The following is a 22,437-nucleotide window of genomic DNA, read 5'->3' as shown; positions in this document are numbered from 1 at the left end:
TGTCTTCTTTTCTCTTCTCTTTCTTAAGAGAGTGAGTTAAGCTTTCCAGTGAGAAGAGTGGGACCCACGCAACAGTAAAAATATAAAATGTTATTATATTTGAAACTATAACTAAAAAGAAATATTATATTTTTATAGTTTAAATTAGATAGATTATTAGAATATATAACTGATATTTGGATGTAGCTCAGTCGTCACTACACAATACACAATTTAGTATGTGATCTTGTAGTATAAATAAGTCTTATATAAAGATTAATCTCACATTTAATTTAAAGAATTAAAATTTGTAAAAATACTTTGGGATATTAATAAATACCTTAATTATAGTAGTTACTAAATAAAAGTGAATATTATTCGTATTGGAAGAAAAAATACTTATATTGTATAAACTCAGAATTTCTTGACAATGATTAATCATTGTTTCCAATAAAAAATATTTCATATTAATAATAAGATTAAAAAAATTATAATTAAATGATGATATAAATAATATTTACATTATTGTCAATAAATATATTAATATTATTTAATAAAAATTTATAAAAATTAGAAAAAATTTAAAATAAACAATACATATTATTCAATTACCAAATGACATGTGTTTTAAAAAATAGCTAACATTGTAAAACTTTTTGCATTGAGAATGTATGTTAATTAAATTAGTAACTAGTATTTTAATATGTGTAATGCATTTTATACATATTTATTTATGTAATTAAAAATTTATAATAAATAAATATTTATTATGTGATTTATGTTTTAATTAAAATTTATAATAAAAAATTTTAACATAAAAATTATATTTTAAATTTATGATAAACAATAACCTTGGGCCTTAGGCCTCTTTGACACCAACAACAACAAAACTCTAGCCTGATACAAGATTATTTTCAATTATTCATAACTTTTAAAATAAATATTCAAACTAAATCTAAGCATAAAAAATGATAAATTGAGGGGTTAAATAACAATTTTGACGTTCCTGTAATTCCTAATCCATAATGTTTTAACCTTTATTTTTTTTCATGATTTTGGTCCCACTATTTTAAAAATCAATAATTTTACTCTAATTCTCAATTTTGCATACATTTTTTTCTTTTAGATTTAATTATCTACTTAGTTCTTATAATTTTTAAACTTATTCATTTTAGTATGTATAGTTAATAAGTGGATTTTTTAATCCATGAAGATTAATAAGTTGATGTAGTTAAATAATTTTAACAACAATAATCTTTTGAGAATTAAAATATAAATTTCATGAACTAAAAAAATCACTTATTAACTATATGGATTAATAAAAGCAAAATAGGAGTAGATATATGAACTTGAAACTCTCATTTTAGAAAGGCCACCTAAGTTTAGTCCACAAAATAAATGAATTTTTTTCAAGATCCATATCTAACCCACAAACATTTTGTGGATAAATGGACAGGTCCACAGACCCAAATAATAATTTTAAAAAAACTATTTTTTATAAAATAAATATTTTTAAAAAAGGGGAAAGTATATAAAATTAAAAAAAAAATTGATCTCATTTTTTAAAGCTAAAATCTATCACACTAAAACATATTAACATTTTAAACATAATAAATTAGTAATAACAACTTAAATTAAATATTAAAATCTTAACATAACAAACTAACAAGACTTTAGAATGGATTTAATGTGTTAAATGAGTAGTCCGCATATAAAGTCCATTAAGTCTATAAGCTTAAGAGTTTGAACTCAAAAAACTAGATATAATTATGCGGATTTTAAAAAAAGTGTCCATTATCCATCCGATTCAGGCTTAGCAGGCCAATCCAATCCACGAACTTAGATCCATATATTCACCCCTAATGAAAAATTAAGAACTCAAACAACATTGTAAATTTTTTAAAATAGGAGACTAAAATTGTAAGAAAAAATATGGAGAGTAAAATTGGGGGTTAAGAAAATTGTAGGCTTCCTTAATCGAAAACTGGGCATTGGGAGTGGAATATGATCCCCGCTCGAAGATAGAGGGTGGATGGCAGCAATTCAGCTACCATCCAAAGCATAAGCTTGAGTTCCTGAGGTGGAACCCATCAGCCATCATTAATGTTCTGTCCGCAGTTATATTTGGCTCCAATGATTCTCATCCAAAGCTTCCTCATATAGCATTGCTTGACCTCTCTTAATTTTGAAAACCCAAACCACCACCATCTTTGGGTCTGCAAATCTTCTCCCTGAGACCAGATGAGCCTTCCGCTATTGACCAGTGCTTCCCCATATAAAGTCTCTGCAAATAATGAAATTGTTAGCAAATAAACTCCATCTTTTTGGTTGTTGTAAAACAAGTTCACATGCCCATTGTTAGCAGTCATACCATTGTAAAAGGAAAGAAAGAGTATGTTGTTGTCTACATTTTATTTGAGTTCAAAATTAAGGGAAGATTCAAAATGATCTAATGCAAAATTCGACTGCATGAATTGATATACACGTCATGTTTGGGATCTTTAAATTTGGCGATTGATATCGCTATATTTCTATACTATTTCCTCAACCCCTCTCACTCAATATTTATACACGTACACCTAAGCAGTTAAAGTTTTAAAAAATAAAAATAAAATATTAAGTTATTAATTAGGTGATATAAACATATTATATTTTTTTCAAATGTCAAACATATTAAATGATTTTTAATAATTCAATTGAATACCTTTTAATGAGAAGTTATGCATCTAAGAAACCAGTGCAATAAAAAAATTGTTTTCAACTGTTAAAAAGTTAAGTTTTATTGTACCACGATAAATGACCTAGATAACATATTATTTTAATTATATTTTTATTTGTCATGCAGTGCTAAAATATTAGGTATGACATAAGCACATGCGAAAATACTCTCAAATTGACGCGTTCCTTCTCTCAAGTTGTTTTCTTGCCACCTTATCAACTAGTTGTTTTTGTTTAATTTGCTTTGGATTGGCTAGAGCCTTAAGGCCTAAAGCCTCTTCAACTCAGAAGAAATCATTAGTAACTGAATAACAAATTTTTTATTGAAAATGAAATATGTTATGACCATTTAACAATGCTTAAAAATGTTGAAACAAAAATAGATTCTCTCTCAAGTCAATTCTACTTAAGTGATAGGGGCAAATTTCTTAGAACAAGTTAAAATTGCAGAAATTGAACATAATGTCTATTATTTTTAAGTTAGTATTAATATTACATTGTGTTAGTGGTATCAGAGTGACTCAAAAGTCAAGCCAATTGTATAGAGGTTTAAATTGAACATAATGTCTCTTTTTTTTCCTTTAAAAAAAAGCTAGCATGTGATTTTTTTTATGCGAACTAACATATGATTTTAACATATCTATCTACGCCAATTGATTACTTATTTTCATTTTTTTTTTTACATAAAAAATGTATAGCAAAAACATGCACGTCAGGTGGCATCTAATGAGAAATTAAACACATGGTTAGCTTATAAGATAAAGCGTAATAATAATTATTGGTTGAAAAACTAATAATTAACATTTAATTAATTTTAAAATTCATTATACATATTTCATTTTACTATAATCTTTCATTGTTATTTTTTAATCAACCATTTTAAATGAAATTTATTTTGGTAGTAATGAAATTTAAACCTAAACTTCATATAAACTAATGGTCATATCATATTACCTTTTGTACTCAAGCCAATAAAATGATAAGATAAAAATAAAAGCGGTATGTGTGCAATAAAATGAATGATGCAGAGAAAGACAAACACATTAAATGGTTTTTAATAATTCATTTGAATATCTTTTAATGAGAAGTTATGCGTCTAAGAAATGTACGCAATACAAAATTGTTTTCAACTATTAAAAAGTTAAATTTCATTATATCACAATAAATGATCTAGATAAAATATTACTTTCTTTAACTTTTTATTTGACATGTAGTAGTAAAATATAAGTAATGACATAAGCACATAAGAAAATACTCTCAAATTGGGACGTCCCTTCTCTCAAATAGTTCTCTTGCCACCTTATCCACCAGTTGTTTGTTGTTTGCTTTTGGATTGGCTAGAGCCTTAAGGCCTAAAGCTTCTTCAACCTAGAAGAAATCCTTTGTAACTAAACAACAAATTTTTATTGGAAATTAAATATGCTATCACGGTTTGATAATGCCTAAAAAAGACGAAACAAAAATAGATTTTCTTCTCAAGTCAAGTCCACTTAACGAACAGAAAATATTACTGAAGTTGAACATAACGTCTATTCTTTTTAATTTAATATTAATATTACCTTATGTGTTAATGGTAGAGTGACTCAAAAGTCAAGCCAAGTATAGATGTGTAAATTGAACAAACCGTCTATTTTTTTTCCTCTAAAAAAAGCAAATGATTTTTTTATATGCGGACTAGAATATGATTTGAGACGAAGACTGGCACAAGGCCATATGCTCTTGCATCGTATACCCAAGTTTTTTTTAGCCGTTTGATATAACAATCAAATTCAATGGTTGCTATCTTTTTTAGTAATTTTTTAAAAATATTTTTTATTTTTTCTTCAATATTGTTTTATTGAATTTAATGGTTATGTAGTGATAGTGTAAAATAATTTTATAATATCATCTAATCATAAATTATTATTTATTTAACTTTTAAGATAGTTAATATAATAATCAAATATAGTGAATTATAATTGGATAATTATGTAAAATTATTTTATAATTGTGTAGCAATTTTTCTCTTTTTCATTTGCATGATCCTTTAATACAACTTCAAAGAAATGAATGTGCATGATGAAAGACCTTTTAAGCATTGGCTGGGGTATTATTCAAATTGAAAGTGATGATAACTTATCTTTTAAGCTATGACTATACATAATTTTATTAGAAGGAACGCTGAAAGTGATATTGACTTTAATTGCTAAGAAGATGAAAACATAATTCTTAATTCAGATGATAATTATCACAGTGAGGTTGGCTTGGACCAAACTCAAGTTTTAAATGTTATTTCTTCGATGAAACGTGTTCGAGATTCAATAAGAGATCAAATTATAGAGTTCAAGAAGAAAAACTAATAATATTATTGTATGTCAAAATTGTATAGTACTTTGAATTATTTTGTATCTTTTTATATTACTATTTTATATTTAATTGTTATGCTAATTTAATTTTGTAAACTTTATTAAATATGTATGCTTTATTTTGTAAATTAATATATTATGCACATGTTTTCAATTATTAATTTTATTGTGAAAAAATATGATATAAATTTAATTATTTATTTTAAAATTATTAATATATATATATATATATATATATATATATATTTAGTGTTCAATTTTTATGTATCTAATACAAAATATCCCCAATTATGTTTTATTTTTAACTATTTAAAATATGTTTAATACAAAATATTTTTCCAAACAATTAATATCCATTTTAGTAATTTACACATTCAAAATTGATTTTAAAAATAAGTTATTGATTTTGAAAATAAGTTTTCAAACAATATTGAATGTGAAAATCAATTTTCAGATACAGGTATCCAAACAATTGAATTAGACTATTATTTAATTAATTAATAACAATACTATTAATTGAATAAGAGTCCAATTTCATTTATCATTGTTAATTATTTATATCAATTCAATTACTAATAAGCATTTTATGCATTGTGAGACTTTTTTTTAAACTAAAGTAAAATTAAATATCATTGCATAGGAATTATACTCTTATTTAACTTATATTAATTAAGAAGGTAATATATGTTTTTATTTTTAATATATACTCAAATTTTGGGTTTGTTTTTCCATAAAAAAATTATTTACATTTAGTTTCTAATACAATAATAATTTTATTTTTTGTCTTTGATTATTTTTTTAGCCATCGATAAATTTATGAATTTTATATTTGTTTCTTCATAAATTTGTTTCATTTAGGAATCTTTTTCAAAGGTCTAATAATAAATAAAAACAAAATATTAAAAAAATATATAAAAGTTGATTTATCAGGAAGGAGTGAATGGCATAAGCTGCTGCACTTGAAATTATTAGTCATTTCCATTCATCCATTCCACTCCTTTTCTTAGCATGGCAGAAACATTAGTTGGTGGTGCTCTTCTTTCTGCTTTCCTTCAGGTTGTATTTGACAAGCTTGCTTCACGTCAAGTTCTGAACTTCTTTCATGGAAGAAAATTGGATGAGATGCTGCTGAGCAATTTGAATGTCAAGCTGCTCTCCATTGATGCTCTGGCTGCTGATGCAGAACAAAAGCAGTTCAGAGATCCTCGTGTGAGAGCATGGCTCGTTGATGTCAAAGATGTTGTGCTTGACGCAGAGGATGTTTTGGATGAAATAGACTATGAACTCTCCAAATTTGAAGTGGAAACTGAATTGGAATCTCAATCTCTAACCTGTACTTGCAAGGTACCAAATCTCTTCAACGCGTGTTTCAGTTCATTAAATAAAGGGAAAATTGAGTCAAGGATGAGAGAAGTCCTTCAAAAACTAGAATATCTCTCAAGCCAAAAGGGTGATTTAGGATTAAAAGAAGGTAGTGGTGGTGGGGTTGGATCAGGTAGGAAAATGCCACACAAATTGCCATCAACATCTTTACTGAGTGAAAGTGTTATATATGGTAGAGATGATGACAGAGAAATGGTTATTAATTGGCTGATATCTGACAATGAGAATTGTAATCAGCTATCAATACTTTCTATTGTGGGTATGGGCGGGTTGGGTAAGACCACCCTTGCCCAACATGTATTTAATGACCCAAAGATGGAGGATCAATTTAGTATCCAAGCTTGGGTATGTGTTTCAGATGAACTTGATGTCTTCAAGGTAACAAGAACAATTCTTGAGGCAATCACTAAATCAACTGATGATAGTAGAGACCTAGAAATGGTTCAGGGAAGGTTGAAAGATAAATTGGCAGGAAAGAGATTTCTTCTTGTTTTAGACGACATTTGGAATGAAAATCGAGAGAACTGGGAAGCCGTGCAAACTCCGCTTAAATATGGAGCTCAGGGAAGTAGAATTCTTGTCACTACACGCAGTAAGAAAGTTGCTTCCATTATGCGGTCAAATAAAGTACATCACCTAAACCAGTTACAAGAAGATCACTGTTGGCAAGTTTTTGGTAAACATGCATTCCAAGATGATAATAGTCTGTTAAATCCTGAGTTGAAGGAGATTGGTATAAAGATAGTTGAAAAGTGTAAAGGATTGCCTCTAGCCTTGAAAACAATTGGAAGTCTTTTACACACAAAGTCGTCTGTTTCGGAATGGGGAAGTGTATTAACGAGCAAAATATGGGACTTACCAAAAGAAGATAGTGAAATTATTCCTGCTTTGTTATTGAGCTATAACCACCTTCCTTCACATCTCAAGAGATGCTTTGCTTATTGTTCCTTATTCCCCAAAGATTATAAGTTTGACAAGGAGCATTTAATTCTGTTGTGGATGGCTGAAAATTTTCTTCACTGCCTTAACCAGAGTCAGAGTCCAGAAGAAGTTGGTGAACAGTACTTTGATGATCTGCTGTCAAGGTCCTTCTTTCAACAATCAAGCAGATTTCCAACATGTTTTGTCATGCATGACCTTCTCAATGATTTGGCAAAATATGTTTGTGGGGACATCTGTTTCAGGTTGGGAGTTGATAGAGCAAAAAGTACACCAAAAACAACCCGTCATTTTTCAGTTGCAATCAATCATGTTCAATATTTTGATGGATTTGGGGCTTCATATGATACTAAAAGGTTACGTACATTTATGCCAACAAGTGGGGGAATGAATTTTCTTTGTGGTTGGCATTGCAACATGTCTATACATGAGTTCTCTAGGTTTAAGTTCTTACACGTCTTATCTTTGTCTTATTGTTCTGGCCTTACAGATGTGCCTGATTCTGTAGATGATCTTAAACATCTTCGTTCATTAGACCTCTCTGGTACCCGCATAAAAAAACTACCTGATTCAATATGTTCTCTCTATAACCTGCAAATACTGAAGGTGGGATTTTGTCGCAATTTGGAGGAGCTTCCATATAATTTGCACAAACTCATCAATTTGCGTCACCTTGAATTTATAGGAACTAAAGTGAGAAAGGTGCCAATGCATTTGGGAAAACTGAAGAATCTTCATGTATGGATGAGTTGGTTTGATGTTGGCAATAGTAGCGAGTTCAGTATTCAGATGCTAGGAGAGCTCAATCTTCATGGAAGTTTATCAATTGGGGAGTTGCAGAATATTGTGAATCCCTCTGATGCATTAGCAGTGAATATGAAAAATAAAATACACATTGTGGAGCTTGAGTTTGAATGGAATTGGAACTGGAACCCAGAAGATTCAAGGAAAGAAAGGGAAGTACTTGAGAATCTACAACCTTACAAACACTTGGAGAAGTTGTCAATCAGGAACTATGGTGGTACACAATTTCCCAGATGGTTATTTGATAATTCATCATTGAATGTGCTGTCCTTAAAGTTAGATTGCTGTAAATATTGCTCATGTTTGCCTCCCCTTGGACTTTTGCCATCTCTCAAACACCTGACAGTTGCAGGGCTGGATGGGATAGTGGGTATTAATGCTGATTTTTATGGGAGTAGCTCTTCTTCATTTAAATCCTTGGAAACATTGCACTTCTCTGATATGGAGGAATGGGAAGAATGGGAATGTAACTCTGTCACAGGTGCTTTTCCACGTCTTCAACATCTTTCTATAGAGCAATGTCCCAAATTGAAAGGGAATCTACCAGAACAACTTCTTCATTTAAAGAATCTAGTTATATGTGACTGCAAAAAACTCGTGGCTTCTGCTCCCAGGGCTCTACAAATCCGTGAATTAGAACTCCGGGACTGTGGCAATGTGCAATTTGATTATCATCCAAGTACTTTGAAATGGCTGACAATTACAGGACACAACATAGAAGCATCTTCACTCGAAAAGATTGGGCACATCATATCTGATACTTCTCTTGAATTCTTGCACATTTATTATTGCCCAAATATGAAAATTCCCACGAGTCATTGCTATGATTTCCTTGTAACATTGAAGATCAGTGGTGGCTGTGACTCTCTAATAACTTTTCCACTGGATTTCTTCCCAAAACTCAGTTCGCTTGATCTTAGGTGTTGTAATCTAAAAACAATTTCACAGGGGCAGCCTCATAATCATCTCAAGGATCTGAAAATTAGTGGGTGCCCTCAATTTGAGTCATTTCCTAGAGAAGGATTATCTGCACCTTGGCTAGAGAGATTTAGTATTGAAGGGTTGGAGAGCATGAAATCATTGCCAGAACGCATGCATTTCCTTCTTCCATCTCTTACTAGCATATCAATACTTGATTGTCCACAAGTGGAGTCGTTCTCTGATGGAGGTTTTCCATCAAATCTAAAAAAGATGGATCTCTCAAATTGCTCCAAACTTATTGCTTCACTTGAAGGGGCTTTGGGAGCCAACACCTCTCTAGAAACCTTGTCTATTCGAAAAGTGGATGTAGAGTCTTTTCCTGATGAAGGATTGCTTCCACCCTCTCTCACTTCTCTGTGGATCTATAATTGTCCAAATCTTAAAAAATTGGACTACAAGGGTCTTTGCCACCTCTCCTTTCTCGAGATATTGCTTCTTTATTACTGTGGCAGCCTCCAATGCTTACCAGAGGAAGGTCTGCCCAAATCCATTTCAACTCTTGAAATTTTTGGCTGTCCGTTGCTCAAACAGCGTTGCCAACAACCAGAAGGTGAAGACTGGGGAAAGATTGCTCACATAAAAAACATAAGGCTTTGGTAAAACAATAAGATGAGGCACAAGCTCCAAATTACACATGCTCTGATTCTTATATGTCTCCCTTTCTATCAGGTGCCAATTCTCCACAAAATCATTGCAGCTTTTAAAATACAATCTGAGTATTGGAAACAGGAAATATTTCACTCTCTAGTTAGAATTTGCAAAACAACAGCAATACAAGTTACAGTTAAATTGATTAATATTTTGTTAAACCAGGATGGCACAGCCACTTTCTTCATGCATCACAGTTTTTTTTAATTCTTTGTTACATATAATAATTTCTATTATCAATATCCACAATTGAAATTTAACCCAATCAAACACATTGCTTATATTTGGAACACTAGGAAAATGGTGATGGCAAGTGCAAAAGTTCTGGCATCCATTCTGCAAAGAGTACTCTGTCATCGAGTGTTAAGGTGGTTTCGTGTTTCTTGCTTTAATTTCATTCTATGTTCTTTCTTCTTACCTCATACTTCTTTACATTATTTTGTGTTAGGCTTGTTCTTTCATAGCTTCCTATGGTGTGGGTTGTGTTTCCTTCTATGTCTCTTCTCAACTTTTCTTGCTTAATATGTTCTTAAATCTTAAGCTACTATTTCATGTACCTTTCTTTTTGTTTAACATGTTGTTTTAGCTTTCTGTTTTCAAACGTTTCTTGAATTCCAAAACACTATTTTCTGAAGGAAATTTAGGAAGAAACTTCTGAAAATCAAAAGTTAAGACCAGAGTCTGGTAGCCTCTTAATGTTAGTCTTTCTTGGTAGCAGTAGCACATGCTTGTGTTGTGTCGGCTAAATGGCAACTTTTTGCATCTGGTGGGCACGTGGACAATACAAATTTAATGGGTGGCAGGAGTGTTGGCTTTTTGCAATCAAAGGATACAAAGTGTGTTTTTACATGTTTAATTAGATGTCTATCAGGGGTACAGTGTTATTATGCTTTTCCTGTTATTTGAATTTTGCATTATAGTAGAGGACACAAATAAGCACTGGAAGCATACTTTGTATTAGGGTGGATATTTGAACTGTCTTTGTATTATCTCTCAGTACCTCACACAACTTTTGTTGGGTCTGTTTATATGCATAATAATATTATATTTGTTTTTTTTTAAAAAAAAAGAGCACTTAGCAGGGAAAGTTCATTGTTTAATGAAACTAACTTGCTGTTTTGTTCCCTTGTTTAAGGATCTTTCTACCGTGTTTCTTGCCGAAACTTAATACTCTCTTTTTTATCAACAGTAGGAATCTTAAAATGAGTTTGGCCAAAAAAGGGCTTCATCATTTTCTCACATTGTGGAGTGTTCCAAATTGGCTTCATTCACCAGAGGTGGATTATCAATCTGCACCCAAGCTAGAGTGGTGTCATGTTGATAATTTGGATAATTTAAATTGATTACCCAACGGTATGCACTGCCTGTTCCATCTCTAGTGCTACAAGATAGAAAATTCTGACCGCAATTGAAGCAATAGCTTCTTGCTCAAATAATGTTGTGAGAAGACAAAAGGCGAAGATTACTGCTAGGCAACCAGAATGATGATGATAATAGCATGCACACGAACTAAAAGTCTGAATGTGCCCATTCTGATTTTTGTCTAGCTAGTTTTCGATCAGGTACCTACCATATAACATAGAGTTGCTTATTTCAAATCCAATACTTTGCCTTGGAAATTTTCAAATACTGAGCCAACTACTATTCCTTAGACTACAATTTTGTTTGGTGGAAATGTTTCACTTTTTTATTCTCTTGTTAGAAAACAAAAGTAGCATAAGAGACACCTAATTTGATTATTGTTCGTCAGACGAGGATGCCTCAACTTACAGAGATGAGATGAATTTGAGTAATTATCTCTGAAGTCCAATAGATGTTATATCTCAAGCATTAATAGAATAACACAATATGATTTACTTTTAATTGTTTCTGCATCCACATTCTTTCACAAAATTACCAGCACTTTTTTGTCTATTCCTTTTTACATGCGTGCAACAATTTCTAATATCGTTATGCTCCAGCTTGTAGTTGAATTCTATCTAAATATGCTGTTTATTCATTGTTCATGTTTGCTTACAATCAGGACACCAGGAAAATGGTGAAGGTCATGAAATTCAAATGGCTTTGGCCATGGAAAAGATACAAATCTGATTTAGGGATGACCAACTTCCTAGCTAAAGAGACTTTGAAAGTCCTTCAATGATGCAGAGGTTCTACTTGATAGCTTGGAAGATGGTTATTGTAGTTTGTTTTAGACTTTGGTTTTATGTGTGCAAACACATGAACGAATATCTGTCATTTTTGTGTGTTATAAAGAATGTACAGCTAAATTTCTAACAAGATGATGAACATAGATTTTATCTAGAATTTACTAAATTATCTATTCCGGAGGCTACCATGCAAGTACGTATCTAAAATTTCAAATTTGATTTCTTCTAAAATCAATAATCATGAAACTTCTCTAAGGGATTTTATTCGGTTATTAAACAATTATTTTCTAAACTTAGATTTTATTGGACAACATATTTCACTGCTGAGTTTTGTTCCTCATTCTTTATGAAAAAATTATTGTGTTCTTGATAAGTATGGTTTAATTGTTGTTAAAGAAATAATTGGTGTGATTGGACTAAGATCGAAAGAGAATATGGAAAGAGAATATGGATTCTACATCCAATGTCTTTTTAAAATTTTCAAAATTACCTTTGTTATTAAACATAAATTTACAATTGGTATGATTCTTACGGATTTGTAACCCATATGATTCATGCAGATTATAAATCCGTATCCCCTAAAAAAGATTTTAAATTTTTTTTAATGTTTTTTTAATAAATTTAATTATAATTTTTTTATAATTATTACATTAAGTAGATTTCTTTTTTTGGTCTTATTATAATTAATTTTGATTTAATACTGTATTTTTTTACATATATAAATTTTTAATAAAAATCATAGGTTTAATAAAAAATATATGTCAAAAAATTAATTATTAAATTAAAATTAATTGTTACAAAATTTATTATATAAACTTATATGTGCATTAAATATATATTAAAAATTTTAATGTTCTATATAGCGACATTAATTATTTTATAATATAATTGGTATATTAAGTCATTTGTTAGAGCATTGTATCAATAATACGAAAGTCACATATTTGAGTTTTGCATGGATCATTAATTTTAAATTAATTCATACAATATTTTTAAAAAAAGTTTAAGAAATTTGTAATCCGTATATGGATTCGTAATCCGTATGAGTCTTATAAAAGAGTACTTTTGGAATTTTCCTCTCATTGCTGGGTATAGAAGAAGTTTTCGTGGTGGAGGAAAAAAATCCCAAGAGAATATCAGTCAGCAGATTTGGTGGAGCTGGACTTCCAAATTGTTTTGGACTTGGGAGATGGTTCATTATCCAATGTGGAGTCCTTATTGTTTTGCAAGTTCAAAAATTGTGTGTTGTTGCTTCACTTGAACTCTTTCCATCTTTCAAGAATCCATCGATATTAATAGGGATTGATGGGAAAGTGATTATTAAGTTTCACGGTACTAAACTACTGTTCTATTATTTCAATTGCATACTTGGAAACCTTGGCCTGCATGGATAGAGGAATGAGAATTTAAACCAGTGCAAGGAGATCTTCCACAACTTGGTTTACTGTTTTCTTAACTCAGATTTGCTTCGTGGTTGTAATTTGTATACAATTTTTTTTACAAGAAATTGTTGTCAATGATAACTAGTTTTTGGTATATTGTTAATTAACAATTTGTGGAGTGGACTTCTAAAAGGATAATTTTTTTAAAATATGTTATTAGTACATAATAAGTCAATAAATAATTTCTATAGGAGAAAATTTAGCTGATCACTTTTGGTGGAGTATATATTTTTTTTTATCCACAAAGTTTAAATTTATACTTTACTTGAAAATATCGAATCTCATGTTACTCAGATTAACAATTTGTTAGTAAAGAGAAATTTATTATTTGATTCTTCTCATATAAACTCGACATCTAATTGCAAATAGAAACCTTGGAATTTAATTCCATTCTAATTTATTCTTAAAATTTATCTTTTTTATAAATATTTATTTTTATCAAGTTAGAATTAAATTATCTATTTATAATATATAAATTCTCTTCATATATATATATATATATATATATATATATATATATATATATATATATATATATATATATATTCTACTAATTAATCTTGACCACATCAGCAAAATTGCTTATGTGTCACTTACTTTCCATTTTTTTCTTTCATTCGTCATTGTTCTCCATCCATAGTCATTAATGTAGTTGCATACCTAATAGTACATTTTTTGTAATAGTAAATGTGGTTGTTTTTCATCATGCCAATAATAAAACAAGATTCTCTTCCTTTTTAATTGAATTTTTCTCATAACTTTTTTCTCTGTTTCTTGAATTTGTTATATAATTCTCTTAAATTTTTTAATTGTTATTCTTATGTTTCTTAATTTTTCTAATCAGATGATTATTCATAAAACATAGGCGAAATTGTAAAGCTTTAAAAGTTGTATTTCATCATGCCACTAAAGTAAGTGTATATATTGACAAAATTATCTTCCATATTTATCCAGATATTTCTCGTAACCCGTTTTTATATTTCTTAAATTTTTATACAAGTGCCTATGCTTCTTAAACTTTATAACCAGGTGGACAGGTGGTTATTCATACTTTAATAGTGCTAAACTTTTTTGTTTTCAGCCTTGAGTACTGAACTTAGAAGAATCATTGTTTCATTTGTCGTATAGTTCTTTTTATTTTGACCCTTTCCTTGAATGGTGAGAAGAAAAAAGGTAACACCTTTCATGTCTGGCAAATAAATAAAAACATACATACACACACTGGCACACATTGAACATTTTTAAGTTAAATATTTTTTTAATAAAAAAAGTTAAATAATTTTATTAGATCCTATGATTATATAAAAAAAATCAATAAGTCTTTCTTGATTGAAATAATTTACAAGATTCATATACATTCAATAATTTCTAAAATTACAATTTACCAAAAATTTTAACCAACTCCTAATTATATATATTTTTCAGTTAATTCCTAAAATTTGTGGAAAAAACATTAAATAACATTAAAATTTACAAATATTCATTTTTTATGAAAGCATATCTTCTCATAACTTTAGACTGCCTAATATCCACATTTATGTACATTGTTCTTCTTAGGAGAAGGAAACGCCTTCATAAGATAACCAGATATCAGGCATATATTATGAATGCAGTGCACTTAAAACATTATCATCCTCTTTCTTCGGTTAGACACAATCATGTAAAAGCACAAAAATCACTATCAAAATTGACATCCAATATTACAGAGACAAGCATCAGAACATTGTTAGATATTAATTAGAAAAATAATAATAACAAGTTTTATGAGCCTTAAATTGTGGAAGATGAAAGTTGTAAGGTTGTGAATTACAAAGTCTTGAATAAGCAATTATGTGAGCATTTAGTATTCTTGAATAAGCAAATTATGTGAGTGGTCACTCTATTTTAGTATAAATAGGGGATCATACTCTTGTATTTTGTGTGCCAAATGAAATAAAATCTTCTTCTTCTTCCAACAAAGTGGCATCAGAGCTTGAGTTCTAGAGTGTTGAGAGAGAAACACTTTGTGAGTTGAGAGAGAAACACTTTGTGAGTTGAGAGATGGCAAGCAATGGCTTGAGTATATTTCAATTCCCTCGTCTTACCAAAGAGAATTATGATAATTGGTGTCGTCGCATGAAAGCCTTGTTAGGTTCTCAAGATGCATGGGAGATTGTAGAGAAAGGTTATGCCCAACCTCAAAATGAGGCTATTTTGTCACCAAATGAGAAGGAGACTTTGTTGAAGTCGAAGAAGAAGGATCAACAAGCACTTACTTTCATTCATCAAGGTTTGGATGAAGCTATGTTCGAGTTGGTGTCAAATGCAACCACATCCAAAGAAGCATGGGAGATTTTGAAAACCTCCCTTGAAGGTGTTGATAAGGTAAAAAAGGTGCGCCTACAAACTCTACGTAGAGAGTTTGAATCATTGCATATGAAGGAATCTGATTCTATCTCAGATTTTGGCAACAAGGTGTTGGCTATTGTAAACCAAATGAAGCGTTATGGAGAAAATATGGAAGATGTTCGTGTGGTGGAAAAGATCCTTCGCTCCTTAATCGCTAAATTTGATTATGTGGTTTGTGCTATTGAAGAGTCTAAGGATTTAGACTCAATGACCGTAGACCAATTGATGGGTTCTCTTCAAGCCTATGAAGAAAGGTTCAATAGAAGACATGATGAGCCATTGGAGCAAGTCCTCAAAGCCAAAGCTTCTTTGAAAGAAAATGGAGGAGAAAGTAGTCAAAAAGCACGTGGACGTGGAAGAGGACGTGGTCGTGGACGTGGTCATGGCCAAGGAAGAGGAGGAAGAGGAGATCGTGATAATTTTGACAATAATGAATGGAGGAGCCATCAATCCACTAGAAGTCGTGGAAGAGGAAGAGGAAGAGGTAGAAACAATTATGAAAAAGCATATGAAAGGAGGTATGATAAATCTAATGTTGAATGTTTTAATTGTCATAAATATGGCCATTACTCTTGGGAGTGTAGAACAAATGTTGAAGAAAAGGTCAATCTTGTTGATGATAAAGAAGAAGTTGAAGAGTCAACACTACTACTATCACTTAATAATGGTGAGAAGGAAGACAAATGCTTATGGTATCTTGACAATGGAGCAAGCAATCACATGTGTGGATGCAAAGAGAAATTTGTGGAACTTGATGAGAAGGTGAAAGGAAATGTTTTTTTTGGAGATTCTTCCAAGGTGCAAATCCAAGGAAAAGGTACCATTTTAATTTCTTTAAAAGATGGTACTCACAAATTAATCACGGATGTTTACTATGTTCCTAAACTAAAAAGCAATATTTTGAGTTTGGGATAACTTGTTGAAAAGGGGTATGAAATTCATATGAAAGATTGTTGTTTATGGCTTCGAGATAAAAATTCTAATTTGATTGCCAAGGTGTTTATGTCAAGAAATAGAATGTTCACTTTGAACATTAAAACCAATGAAGCAAAATGTTTGAAGGCTAGCATAAAAGATGAATCATGGTGTTGGCATATGAGATTTGGGCACTTGAATTTTGGAGCACTAAAATCCTTAGGAGAGGAGAAGATGGTGAAAGGGATGCCTCAAATCAACCATCCTAATCAATTGTGTGAAGCATGTCTCCTTGGAAAGCATGCAAGAAGGAGTTTTCCAAAAGAAGCTAATTCAAGAGCAAAGGAGCCTCTCCAACTTGTTTACACCGATGTGTGTGGCCCAATCAATCCTCCTTCATGTGGTAACAATAAATATTTCTTGTTTTTTATTGATGATTATAGTAGAAAAACTTGGGTTTATTTTCTAAAGCAAAAATCTGAGGCATTTGTAGCTTTTAAAAATTTTAAAGCTCTTGTGGAAAAGGAGAGTGGTTATGTAATCAAAGCTCTAAGATCCGATAGAGGTGGCGAATTCACATCAAAAGAATTTAATGAATTTTGTGAAAAATATGGGATTCGTCGCCCTCTAACGGTTCCTAGATCTCCACAACAAAATGGGGTAGCGGAGAGAAAAAATAGAACTATTCTTAATATGACTAGATGTATGTTGAAGGCTAAAAATATGCCAAAGGAATTTTGGGCCGAAGCTGTTGCATGTGCCGTTTATTTGTCCAATCGCTCCCCAACAAAGAATGTCAAAGATCAAACACCACAAGAAGCATGGAGTGGAGTGAAGCCAAGAGTTGATCACTTGAGAGTATTTGGGAGCATTGCATATGCTCATGTACCCGACCAAGGAAGATTCAAGCTTGATGATCGGAGTGAGAAACATGTGTTCATTGGCTATGATGCAAGCTCAAAAGGCTACAAATTGTACAATCCAAACAATGGAAAGACAATTGTGAGCCGAGATGTCGAGTTCTATGAAGAAGGCACATGGAATTGGGAGGAGAAAGAAGACACTTATGATTTTTTCCCGTACTTTGAAGAAATAGATGAAGAAGCCTTGACTCCAAATGATTCAACTCCATCACTTTCACCAACTCCTTCAACCAATGAAGCCTCATCATCTTTCGAAGGGAGTTCAAGTGAAAGGCCAAGAAGAATGAGAAATATTCAAGAATTATATGATGAAACTGAAGTTATAAATGATTTGTTTTGTCTTTTTGTTGACAATGAACCCTTAAACTTTGATGAAGCAATGAAAGACAAAAGGTGGAGACAAGCCATGGAAGAAGAAATCAAAGCCATTGAGAAGAACAACACATGGGAGTTATCAAGCCTTCCCAAAGGTCATGAAGCAATTTGAGTCAAATGGGTGTTCAAAATCAAGAAGAATGCAAAAGGAGAGGTTGAGAGACACAAAGCAAGACTTGTAGCTAAAGGTTATAAGCAACAATATGGAGTTGATTATGATGAAGTGTTTGCATCGGTTGCCCGCATGGAAACCATTCGTCTTCTTATTTCCTTGGCAGCTCAAATGAAGTGGAAAATTTTTCAGCTTGATGTAAAATTGGCATTTCTAAATGGCTATCTTGAAGAAGATGTCTATGTTGAACAACCAATGGGTTTTGTCATCGAAGGTCAAGAAAGAAAAGTCTTGAAATTGAACAAGGCGTTGTATGGTCTAAAGCAAGCACCGAGGGCATGGAATACTCGCATTGACAAGTACTTCCAAGACAATGGGTTTGTTCGTTGTCAAAATGAGTATGCTCTTTATGTTAAAACTTTTAATAATGGTGATGTCTTATTTATTTGTCTTTATGTGGATGATCTTATCTTTACCGGCAATAACCCAAATTTGTTTGAAGACTTCAAGGAGTCCATGTCTCGTGAATTTGATATGACAGATATGGGACTCATGTCATATTACTTGGGAATGGAAGTGAAGCAAACGGAGAATGGTATCTTTGTCTCACAAGAAAGGTACACAAAAGAAGTGTTGAAGAAATTTAATATGCTTGATTGCAATCCCGTGAACACACCTATGGAAGGTGGCTTGAAGTTATCAAAGTTTGATGAAGGAGAGAAGGTAGACTCCACGATCTTCAAGAGTCTTGTGGGGAGTTTAAGGTATCTAACCAATACAAGGCCCGATATTCTATATGCGGTGGGAGTTGTGTGTCGCTTTATGGAGGCTCCTACCTCTCCTCATCTAAAAGCCGCAAAAAGAATTCTTCGTTACTTGAAAGGTACAATTGATTTTGGATTGTTTTATTCTCCCTCCAATAACTATAAGCTTGTGGGATTTTGTGATAGTGATTTTGCCGGAGATGTTGATGATAGAAAAAGTACTACCGGATTTGTATTTTTTATGGGTGATTGTGTTTTTACATGGAGTTCTAAGAAGCAAGGCATTGTGACACTTTCTACTTGTGAAGTCGAGTATGTAGCTGCAACTTCTTGCACATGTCATGCCATTTGGCTAAGAAGATTGTTGGAGGAACTTCAGTTGTTGCAAAAGGAAAGCACAAAGATCTATGTTGATAATAGATCTGCACAAGAGCTTGCCAAGAATCCGGTGTTCCATGAACGAAGTAAGCATATAGATACAAGGTATCATTTCATTAGAGAGTGCATTACCAAGAAAGAAGTAGAATTGACTCATGTGAAAACTCAAGATCAAGTTGCGGATATTTTCACCAAGCCTCTCAAATTTGAAGATTTTCGAAGATTGCGAGCAAGACTTGGTGTGTAGAAGAATTTTCCAATTAAGGGAGGATGCTAGATATTAATTAGAAAAATAATAATAACAAGTTTTATGAGCCTTAAATTGTGGAAGATGAAAGTTGTAAGGTTGTGAGTTACAAAGTCTTGAATAAGCAATTATGTGAGCATTTAGTATTCTTGAATAAGCAAATTATGTGAGTGGTCACTCTATTTTAGTATAAATAGGGGATCATACTCTTATATTTTGTGTGCCAAATGAAATAAAATCTTCTTTTTCTTCCAACAAACATCACACAGCTGAATGTGACTAGAATGAACAGTTGCAAAAGTTCTTATTAGTTCAGGCATAACATAGATAAAGAAGCCAACAGGCAGAACTATACGTAGTACATATATAAATAAAAACATCCAACTCTCGTGGACCCAATTCCTTCCTCCCACAACATTTTCATGATTTCTGCATGATGAAAAGCACAAGGTGAGACTTTATCCAGAAAACAAAGTAAAACAAGACGAGACTTGACGTGCACAAGACAAGAAAAGAAAAAAAAATATGAAAGAACTAATTGTCCATATGCAGGCATCTCTAACCTGCATCGGAAGGTACAATTTAAACTCAGGTGGGAGTTCCTCCTCAGAGTACAGGCGATCAGAGAAGTATATCCTTCTCAGGCGACAGTTTGCATGGACCTGTACTCGCAATGTCTCCACATAATTAGTACCATAAGCTCTCTTGGTGAAATCAACCAGGTTAAACTGGATTTGATTCCATCCCTCATCCATTCTCAGTGGCATAGTGCAAATGTAGGGCTTTACTCGAGTGACAGCCTACAATGACAACAAAATAAGTTGTAATGCATATGAACAGTATTTCAGATAGAAATGACATCACTATATTTCTGAAAAAATATTAAGATTTTGTTTTAAGCAAAAATGTCACAGTATTTCTTTCCTTTTTTTCCTTTCACAAACGCCACAGTATACCTCAAAAATGACATTGCTTGACAATAAGAACTATTTTACCACTAATATACCCCCGGTCTTTTGGTGATTTAAAAGTGAAAGAGTGTATGAAACAAATCAAGCAATAGAGTTCCAGTCATTCAATCATTCAAATCACTTTAGTCCCTAAAATAATATTTTTTTTTATTTCCTGTCTTTCATTTCAAAGTATGCAGAATAAATAAGAAAATTCTAATTCCTGTCTATCATGCTCCCCACACAATTCTCATGGGCAATGTACACCTTGTACCAGATTAAACAAGTCAAATTTTAAAACAAATAATCTGTAAGATCACCTAACAGAAATACTACAACTGATGTCACTTGATTTCAAAGCAATTCTGCAAATACAGAAAATGAAATTTGCCAATTTACATTAACATAGACCTTCAGAAAAAGAAATAGATGAGAAGATACACAGTTTCAAATTGTGGATTCCATCTCTAAGGCTTATTAATTATAAAATACAATGACCTAAAAATAAAGAATCATGCCACAATGTTACTATTCAGAAAATCAAAGCTCTCTATATTGGGTAGAAGCAAGCACTCGTGCAAAAAAAAACCCCAGAAGAAACTAAACATCTGAAGTTGTGTTCATAATAATCAGACACACAAACATGGGCAGACTTACACACTTGAAAATTTGAAGCTCGAAATCGTCGTCTGACATTCTTATCATCCAAAACTTGAATCTCAAATGTGAAATACTTCTTTAGATTCTTGACAATAATAACCAAAAATGGAAGCTTTATACCAAGCGTTGCCGCTGGGTCAGCTGGGCACGTAATGTATGTGGACTGAATATTTGATCCAATTATTTCTAGTACATTGGATTGTATGTCTTCATCCTGTAGTCGTTTAATGTGGCCATCGACAACTATAAACAAAGTCCCAGACAAAATTAGTCACAAAATATTTACCTTAAAATTGAAAAAGATTGTTACTATCATCAAGCAAATCACAAATATGACGAAGACAAAGATGTATGGGTCAATAAATCAATAAGATGAATTACAAGTTCAAAATTGTATGCACCAATTCCCATATGTCTACTTTTTCATCAGGTGCCAATTCTCCACAATATCTTTACAGCTTTAAAAATACAATCTTGTTATTGGAAATATTTCACTCTCTAGTTGCCTTGTACCAAACAACAGCAGCTAAAGTTACCATAAATTGATTAATATTTGTTAAAGGACTATGGCTCAGCCATTTTCTTCATGCTTCTCTTTTTTCATATTCTGTTTTACATTCTATTATCAATGCCACAGAAAGAAAAAATCTATTATTAATATCTACTATTGAATTTTAATTCCATACAAATGCGTTGCTTATATTTAGGACACTAGCTTGGAAAATGGTGAAGGTGATGAAACGCAAAAGTTTTGGCATCCATTTGGTAAAGCACCTGTCACTTGGATTTTATATAACATGTGTATTTGATTAGTATATATAATTATATTATATGAAAGGTTGATCTAGCAAGCACTCAGTTTCACTTGGATACTTCAAATTTGATTTGGAGTAAGATGTGAGGTAACACCATAAAGCCATAAATCAATAGGCAATTATAGAGTAGGAAAGTAATTATTATGTTCTCTTTTCTTATTTATTATTGGAAAATGAAGTTGATAAAACTTGCCTCCGTAATTTATGGATGATGCCATTTTAACATGTAACGACTTTAATGACTGGTATCAATATAACTAAGCATCCACCTAACAAAAGACTCAGAAGCCTCCATCATTGCAGGTTTGAAAATTAGTATGCCATAGAGTTTAATCTTGAAGAATGAAATGAAAATTCACCTTGTGTACGACATGAAAACATGGGTAACGTGATCTTATTAGAACTGGTTATTTCTTTGGATCTTGCAGCAAGATGATCTTATAGTATGGAAGAAGAAGTGGAAGACAGATACCTTGCTGATCTACAACTTACTCCTTTAATTAGTAACATACTCACTCCAT

The 22,437-nt window shown here is 31.6% G+C and overlaps 2 protein-coding genes across 4 annotated transcripts; one reads left to right on the top strand and one right to left on the bottom strand.

Annotated features, from left to right (window-relative positions):
* Positions 1–6,000: 6,000 nt before the first annotated feature.
* LOC100777280 (putative disease resistance RPP13-like protein 1) lies at positions 6,001–12,077 on the top strand. 3 transcript variants are annotated; one of them, XM_006594302.3, is made up of 4 exons: positions 6,001–9,818; positions 10,094–10,165; positions 10,990–11,359; positions 11,821–12,077. In XM_006594302.3, the coding sequence occupies exon 1, from the start codon at positions 6,051–6,053 to the stop codon at positions 9,747–9,749; it is 3,699 nt and encodes a 1,232-aa protein (XP_006594365.1). In that variant the 5' UTR covers positions 6,001–6,050; the 3' UTR covers positions 9,750–9,818; positions 10,094–10,165; positions 10,990–11,359; positions 11,821–12,077. The 3 variants fall into 3 exon arrangements, with proteins under 3 accessions (XP_006594365.1, XP_014621155.1, XP_040864160.1); XM_014765669.2 differs by having other exon boundaries at positions 10,987–11,359; XM_041008226.1 differs by lacking the exon at positions 10,990–11,359 and having other exon boundaries at positions 11,829–11,842.
* Positions 12,078–19,791: 7,714 nt separating this feature from the next.
* On the bottom strand, positions 19,792–21,226 carry LOC100776203 (cilia- and flagella-associated protein 20). The gene is made up of 3 exons (XM_014766316.3): positions 21,099–21,226; positions 20,055–20,291; positions 19,792–19,920 (listed from the first exon to the last, which is right to left on the bottom strand). Exons 1-3 carry the CDS (start codon positions 21,144–21,146, stop codon positions 19,912–19,914), a joined length of 294 nt encoding a protein of 97 aa, XP_014621802.1. The 5' UTR covers positions 21,147–21,226; the 3' UTR covers positions 19,792–19,911.
* Positions 21,227–22,437: the final 1,211 nt, after the last annotated feature.

Source organism: Glycine max, chromosome 13 (assembly GCF_000004515.6).
Source record: "Glycine max cultivar Williams 82 chromosome 13, Glycine_max_v4.0, whole genome shotgun sequence".
NCBI lineage: Eukaryota > Viridiplantae > Streptophyta > Magnoliopsida > Fabales > Fabaceae > Glycine > Glycine max.
Note: the sequence above shows the minus strand (reverse complement) of the source record. Positions and strands in the feature narration are given on the sequence as shown.